Raw genomic sequence first — 8,110 nt, 5'->3', positions numbered from 1 at the left:
TTTCTGTTCTTATCCTGAAGCAAAGTTCTTAACCTGAAGCACTGTTTCTGGGTTAGCGGAGTCTGTAACCTGAAGCGTATGTAACCCGAGGTACCACTGTACTGTAAAAAACAAGATACAGGTAGGTAGCCATATTGGTCTGCCGTAGTCAAAACAAAATAAAAAAATTCTTTCCAGTAGCACTTTTGTTGTTGTTTAGTCGTTTAGTCGTGTCCGACTCTTCGTGACCCCATGGACCAGAGCATGCCAGGCATTTCTGTCTTCCACTGCCTCCCGCAGTTTGGACAAACTCATGCTGGTAGCTTCGAGAACACTGTCCAGCCATCTTGTCCTCTGTCGTCCCCTTCTCCTTGTGCCCTCCAACTTTCCCAACATCAGGATCTTTTCCAGGGAGTCTTCTCTTCTCATGAAGTGGCCAAAGTATTGGAGCCTCAGCTTCGCGATCTGTCCTTCCAGTGAGCACTCAGGGCTGAGTTCCTTCAGAATGGAGAGGTTTGATTTTCTCATGGGACTCTCAAGAGTCTCCTCCAGCACCATAATTCAAAAAGCATCAATTCTTCAGGGATCAGCCTTCTTTATGGTCCAGCTTTCACTTCCATACATCACTACTGGGAAAACCATATCTTTTACTATACGGACTTTTGTTGGCAAGGTGATGTCTCTACTTTTTAAGGTGCTCTACTTTTTAAGATGCTTTTTATGTAGCACCTTAGAGACCAACTAAGTTTGTTACTGGTATAAGCTTTCGTGTGCGTGCACACTTCTTCAGATACCTTCAGGTCACTTTGGTTGATCTCTAAGGTGCTACTGGAAGGAATTTTCTCATTTTGTAAAAACCACGGTTTCTGTTTTTAAAATGGATAAAGGCAAACTGAAAAAATGTTTGCCCCATGCCTATTCTCTAAACAGGCAAGGGGCAATCATTTTTCATCCTGTTCCTTTTTGTTCAAGCTAGAGCAACTTCACAATGTGGCAAGGAAATGTGTAATTCTTTTCCTTCTGGTTTAGAAATGGCCCATAAGAGTGACACTCACAATCTACTTACTAATCTACATAATGTACCTTGCATCTTGTAGGTAGTGAGAGGTAAATATAAATGATAGGTATCATGAAGCCTTCATTAAGGAGAGTTTGGGGCAATAAATATTTATAAAGCCTTCCCCCCAATGCAGTAAAAGAGCTAAAACTGCTTAATTTTGGCTATAATGAGCCCAGTATTTATTTGACAAGCCAAATTCCAGAATTGCTATAGTGTTGGTGCAGTTATTACACCAGGAAAAGTCAACTATATATAATGGAAATACTAGTTTCTCAAAAGTAAAATATGAAGTCAAGTAGCTTTAGATCAGAACACTGAAGATTAAAATGCTTCCCACATTTCAGCAAATTTTTTCATCCTGAGGGAAAACAAAAAGCAACAATTAGAATGTATAATGCACATACCACTCACTGTTCACAATATACAGTATGAGGCTGAGAAGCATGTCTTAATTACATTGAACAGAGAAATTTCCTGCATGTATTTTGTTTACTCAACATCATTGCATGCTAAATCTGTTCTGGATTGTGGTCATTTTATTTTGAGTACCGAATCTTCTTCAAAGAATCTTTCCTCTGCGTTTGTTAATGCCACTTATTTCTATCACAGCTCACACTTTCCTAATTTTTCCACAGTAAACATGGCAAGTTTTCTTTAAAGTTAATTGCCTTCAAATGCCATAAATTTCTGTGGGAGAGATTTGAGCATTCACTTGAGAGAGCCAGTGTGGTGTAGTGGTTAAGAGCAGTAGTCTCGTAATCTGGGGAACCGGGTTTGCGTCTCCGCTCCTCCACATGCAGCTGCTGGGTGACCTTGGGCCAGTCACACTTCTTTGAAGCCTCTCAGCCCCTCTCACCTCACAGAGTGTTTGTTGTGGGGGAGGAAGGAAAAGGAGAATGTTAGCCGCTTTGAGACTCCTGAAGGGGAGTGAAAGGCGGGATATCAAATCCAACTCTTCTTCTACTTAACTCTCACTGAAATAAGTGTACCGGTAGCTTAATGCTAACTGGCTAGTTTGTGTTCCCAAAAGCTGTAGCAGGGAAAATTGAGAAGTTGTAGCTGGCATCTATCTGTCTTGAAAGACAATGGAGTGTGCCTCTGGGGGTGAAGTCATGCCTCTGTGTTAGCAGCACTGAAGTGACCTCCCTGGGGCGCATGCCTGAGCAGCGTGCATAGAGGTCCTGGCTGCCCACACGACAACACCTTGCTTATGTGGTCCAAAGGAAACAAGGAGTTGCTGGAAGGAGGTGTACAAGACGCCATCCAACTGCCTTAGGGACCATCCAATCGTGTATGGTTTGCTCCTTAGCCTTTTCTTCTCCACAAGATATCCCACAAAGCAGTAGAGGTTTAGGATCAGTTTTCCTGCACCTAGATGGGCTATCTTCCCAGATTGAGGAGCCCTATCTGTCTCTCACTTCCCTGGCAGATGAAGGTGATCGACTACATGGAATTGGCAGAAATCATAGAATCATAGAGTTGGAAGAGACCACAAGGGCCATCGAGTCCAACCCCCTGCCAAGCAGGAAACACCATCAGAGCACTCCTGACATCTGGTTGTCAAGCCTCTGCTTAAAGATCTCCAAAGAAGGAGACTCCACCACACTCCTTGGCAGCAAATTCCACTGTCGAACAGCTCTTACTGTCAGGAAGTTCTTCCTTATGTTTAGGTGGAATCTTCTTTCTTGTAGTTTGGATCCACTGTTCCGTGTCCGCTTCTCTGGAGCAGCAGAAAACAACCTTTCTCCCTCCTCTATGTGACATCCTTTTATATATTTGAACATGGATATCATATCACCCCTTAACCTCCTCTTCTCCAGGCTAAACATGCCCAGCTCCCTTAACCGTTCCTCATAAGGAAATGACTGGCAGAATCCGAGACCAGGGAGAAGAGTTGGTGAAAGAAGACTGGAAGGAATTTAAAGACTATTTACAGAAATATTGTAAAATTAATGAATGTTAGAAGGATGTTGGATAGAAACTAAGGGGCTTCCAGCTGTAATGCTTTAGGAGATACGAAAAAAAAGGTTTACAAATGGGTAAAAGCTTAATGGTAAGGATTTGCTGAACTAACAAATTGAAGTGGAATACAAAGAAGGGAGGTATGAGGAGGTCTGGGGAAATAAGCGTAAGGAAGATATGTTATGGAAAATTATTTGTTTTTTAACTGTTTTTATGTTGTATTTTGTTTCTTTTTATTTTTCATTTTCATTGTTATATTTTAAAAACTTTAATAAATATCTTTTGGGGGAAAAATATATCTGTCTCTCACTTCCATCTACAGCATGGGTAGGCAAACTAAGGCCCGGAGGCCAGATCCGGCCCAATTGCCTTCTCAATCCGGCCTGCGGATGGTCTGGGAATCAGTGTGTTTTTACATGAGTAAAATGTGCCCTTTTATTTAAAATGCATCTCTGGGTTATTTGTGGGACATAGGAATTTGTTCATTTTTTTTTTTCAAAATATAGTCTGGCCCCCCACAAGGTCTCAGGGACAGTGGACTGGCCCTCTGCTGAAAACGTTTACTGACCCCTGCTCTACAGTATGTGCAGAAACCGCCTTCTTAACCGTTGGACCCACTATTGGTCTTGTCCTCTCAATCTGCCAGAGTCTGTCTCCACATGCAGAGTAAGTCGCTAACTCATAGTCTACCCTCACCTTGCTTAGCTGTTCTCGGGGGTGTGGCGGCTGTCGCATGCAGACAGCTTCTAGGAGCCACAGATGAGAGCTGAGTGCAATGTGGGGACCAAATTTGGACAAAGTACCCCAGAAGGAGCATGGTATGTTCCCTTCAGAGGTACTACTTCCCTAACACTCCACAAACCCCAAGTCCATACATATTCCAATAATAATCTTGGAGGAAGGGCTAACTGGATATTTTTAAAATGTTGACCTACCCAGAGAAAAACAGCAAGATTGGTAGAGTAGTTTTAGTTGCCAATGGTTCCAAAGTTCGCAAGCACTAATTGATTAAACATCCGAGCACGATAAGATTGAACTTCTTACCATTATAAAGCTTCAATCTCTTGGCCTACGTCCTATTCAAACATTACAAACATTTGGAAGTGGGACAGATGGACGAGGATGGTAAATGTAGGGAAACAAGTCAGATCCCTATCGGTCAATCTAGCCCAGTATGGCAAGAGCAATAGAAAAATCTATAATTAAAAAAATTAAGCAGTTGTGCAACATTCAAGTTCAACTTACACTTTTCCCCTGAACTCCTCTGCTGTCATAATGTCAGTTTCTTCATAAATTTCATCCTGGATACTTAATCCCAAAGATTCAAGTGCTAAAATATGGGAGAGGAGATGAAAGATGCTTAGAGAAATGGCTGCTGAAGCATACACAACTCTTATAGTCAGTGCATTCTTTTCCATCTTCAGTTCTGCTTAGACCTTAACTAATCAGATGTGGATGGAACAAAAACCTCAACCCAGCAAGAAACCTGTACGTGCACATATCCTCCCCTACCACTGCATAAAGTAAGGAGAATCACATTATACTGGGTTTATCTAAATGAAGGGGATCTTATGAACCCTCCATTAGATGGAAGGCTGAATGAGGTCAGATCATAGATTAGGCAGATCTGACATTCAAACACATATAATACAGCATAACTCGCATGCCGTTATCTCCATGTAGCAAAGAGATACCCCTATATTTTCATATCCAGTGCCTAAAAACAAGGCAGGTTTATGATGCGTGGGTGAGAAAGGAGAGATAGCTGCTAGAGAAGAACCCAGTACGCTTTACTGTATTGAGGTTTTTTTTACAGAGCATTGCTCCCAAATGTTACTTGTTTCCTTTTATCAATATCAGCAACAACTAACAAACAGTAGAAATTTACTTAATATAAATCTAAAGGATTTGTTGTTTTACTCATTAAATTTCTGTAAAGATTAGGCTGAGAATAATCTTGAGGCTGTTTTCTCATGTCTAAACTTGCCACATGTGGCCATAATAACCTACAGCAGGGGTGGCAATCTACTCACAGAGTTGAAAACTTGCAGTGATCTGCCCCCTTTTTGGGGGGTTCAGGAGGAAGGACCCATTTTTGGGGGGTGCATGGGGAGCAAAGGTGCTATCTACCGCAATCTACCTGTTGGACATGCCTGACCTACAGTATATGAAATGAGATGATCATTAAAAAAAACGAAGGGCCACTAACCTCCTTTGTACTGTGGTATGGTTATGTAACCTTGGCCTGCAACGTCTAGCATTTCAAACATTGCATCCACGTTTGACTCGTCCATAAGATAAGGAAAGTCCGTAGAAGTAATTTTTGCATATTTTATCTTTTCCAGTGTCTTTATCAAAAACTCTCTTGGTCTGTCTGTAAGATAAAAAACACACATACATTCCCACTTCAACGTGTCCTGGTAGATATTCTCACTAAAACGTCTAATGTTTTCTAGGCATTGTGCAAAGGTTAAAAAAAGATGCAGGCCTTATCTCCAGACTTTCAGACTAGGATACAAAAAGAAACAGGTATGGGGTTGGAAGAGGAAAACAAGGAAATGCAGGTACCAAAGCTTGCCAGTAAGGTCCAGGTTGAATGGCCACTAGGTAGTTCTGGAAGAGGAGAACCCAAATGACAATTTGTCGTAGCCAAACTGTTGTTGGGAATGTTTCTACTATTGTTCAGAGGCTGCTGGGCATCATTGGCTCATTAAATTGCACTTTTCCTGGGAACTGAAGCACTTACGGTATTTAATCATGATTGCCAATGGTTTTCATGACCATGCCGTGGGTAGGGAGAAACAAACTATGATTCCATGTTTGGAGGCACGGAAAAAGCCAAGCATCACGAGCAAGGTGAGAGTGGTTAACTGGGCAGAGTGCGCTAGCAAACTGCTTGTTCACGGTAAGCTATTTAACCACGGATGCCAGCAATGACAAAGTTCCGTTTGTGAAAGAGGGTTTTCCTATCGCCTTCTGTAGCATCACTGAAGTTTCTTCCGACACAGTTCTGTCTTCACAGGAAATAAGCATGAGCTCTCATCTACAAGTCCTTGCCCCTAAAACACATGTCAGCCCGTGAACATTGTGAGAGGCTTGGCAACCAGCCTCAATTCCACATGTTCTCTGCACTTTAATCCTCCCTACTAACTTCTTTTACTAATGGGACGCGGGTGGCGCTGTGGGTTAAAGCACAGAGCCTAGGACTTGCCAATCAGAAGGTCGGTGGTTTGAATCCCCGCGGCGGGGTGAGCTCCCGTTGCTTGGTCCCTGCTCCTGCCAACCTAGCAGTTCAAAAGCACGTCAAAGTGCAAGTAGATAAATAGGTACCACTCCGGCGGGAAGGTAAACGGTGTTTCGGTGTGCTGCTCTGGTTCGCCAGAAGTGGCTTAGTTATGCTGGCCACATGACCCGGAAGCTGTACGCCGGCTCCCTCGGCCAATAAAGCGAGATGAACACCGCAACCCCAGAGTCAGTCACGACTGGATCTAATGGTCAGGGGTCCCTTTACCTTTACTAACTTCTCCACCAACTAAGTGCTGCTGGGTTAGAGGACTGAATTGGCACCCCCGCCACACATTCTCACATACGGACCCCCCCTCGGAAAAAATGGGTGAGCGAAGATCTTCATTGGGAACAAGCAGGGAAGAAAGAATTAACATCCAGGATCTGCTGCCTGAGTGGATCCTTTTCCCCTGAGGCAGTCGCCTCACCTTGCCTCACTTGCAGGCCGGCCCTGTTCTTACATTTGCACCTGTGGCAAAATTATCCGTGTCACATGGCAGTCAGGACCAAGTGAGCTGTGGCTGTTGGTAGTAGGAAGGAGCACCCAATTTGGAGCAGCACAGATGGGTCCCCTACACAGGGTGCCAAGCCGAGAGGGGAGTAAATATTATTAACAACACCAAACAAACAACAACAAATAATAATAATAATAATAAACCTATATTTATATGGGCACCTAACAAGAAGATCCATTTAAAAGCCACTGTACCAAAAGGAATTATTGTGTATAATGACTCTTTGGGTGGGTGGGTCAAATTCTGTCCATAGCTGTCAACGTTTCCCTTTTTTTAAGGGAAATTCCCTTATTCCGAATAGGATTCCTCGCAAGAAAAGGGAAAAGTTGGCAGCTATGAATCCTGTCCTCCCTCCAGGCACCATTATTTACCTTTTGGGGACAAGAGGTTTGGCGTCTGGCATGGCCAGGGTGAGGCGGGCTTACCTGGCCGGTGGTAGAGCAGCAAGGCGCTCAGGTTGTGCAAAAGCTCCGGGATTTTGTGCTGCGCCAGGTAAGCGCGACCCTCCGCTTCGCGGTCCATCGCCGTTGCTAGGAGACCGGAGGGAACGCTCCCGCGGCGGGGGGGAGGGAGGGGCAGGTCACGTGACGAAAGGGCTTGGCGGCGGCGGACCAATAAGGAGAGAGCCCTTAAGTCCTATTTATTTTAGTAGCGCGAGTACCGCCTATTTATTTTACCATTTATTTTAGTACCGCCCGCTCGGCTGCAGGAAGCACAGAGCAAGCGGGGCATGCATGGTTGCAAGCCAGCAACCCAGCGGGCAGCAGTGGGAGAGAAATTCGGAATTAAGCCTCTTCCGAAGCGGAGACTCTCTCCCTTTTGCTGAATTTGGGAAGCAACCTCCGCGGCAGCAGAAGAGGCCCCTCGATCCAATTACACGGAAGCCCCAGCGGGCGAAAACTAAAATCCGCTGCCCCGCCGCACCACAGTCTCTGCTCGTGTTTTATGATACACAGGAAGGACCAGGGTGGGATGATGATGATGATGATAATAATAATAATAATAATAATAATAATAATAATAATTTTTGCGTTTTCTCAGGGCTTCCCTACCCTTGCGGCTCCTTTCCCACTCAGCTCCCATGAGGGAGGTGGCGGCATGGCGAAGAAGCTCCCAGGGTTGCGAGGATGAAGCGGGGAAGAGAAGCACGGACAGCGCCTTGAGCTCCCTGGAAGAAAAAAGTGGCATAGAAATGTTATAAATAAAATAAAGATATGGGAAGAATAAGCTCTTGAGCGGGCGGTTTTTCTTTGGTTTCCAAAATTAGAAACACACAAAATTGGACCTAAGCAGGATGTAAGCTCGGTCG

General features: G+C 44.2%; 1 protein-coding gene across 1 annotated transcript; it reads right to left on the bottom strand.

Annotated features, from left to right (window-relative positions):
• Positions 1 to 1,190: 1,190 nt before the first annotated feature.
• Positions 1,191 to 7,378, bottom strand: EFCAB10 (EF-hand calcium binding domain 10). The gene is made up of 4 exons (XM_081210848.1): positions 7,227 to 7,378; positions 5,211 to 5,375; positions 4,247 to 4,331; positions 1,191 to 1,397 (listed from the first exon to the last, which is right to left on the bottom strand). The coding sequence occupies exons 1-4, from the start codon at positions 7,321 to 7,323 to the stop codon at positions 1,361 to 1,363; spliced, it is 384 nt and encodes a 127-aa protein (XP_081066974.1). The 5' UTR covers positions 7,324 to 7,378; the 3' UTR covers positions 1,191 to 1,360.
• Between the last annotated feature and the right edge of the window lie 732 nt (positions 7,379 to 8,110).

The sequence above is a fragment of the Podarcis bocagei genome (assembly GCF_964188305.1).
Source record: "Podarcis bocagei genome assembly, chromosome: 10".
Taxonomy (NCBI): Eukaryota; Metazoa; Chordata; class Lepidosauria; order Squamata; family Lacertidae; genus Podarcis; species Podarcis bocagei.
Note: the sequence above shows the minus strand (reverse complement) of the source record. Positions and strands in the feature narration are given on the sequence as shown.

Coding starts and splice junctions, on each gene's coding strand:
- EFCAB10 (XM_081210848.1), bottom strand. CDS start 7,323: ATGGACCGCGAAGCGGAGGGTCGCGCTTACCTGGCGCAGCACAAAATC. Junction 4,332..5,210: donor CATACCACAGTACAAAGGAG/GTTAGTGGCCCT, acceptor CCCATATTTTAG/CACTTGAATCTTTGGGATTA. Junction 1,398..4,246: donor GAGGAGTTCAGGGGAAAAGT/GTAAGTTGAACT, acceptor GTTTTCCCTCAG/GATGAAAAAATTTGCTGAAA.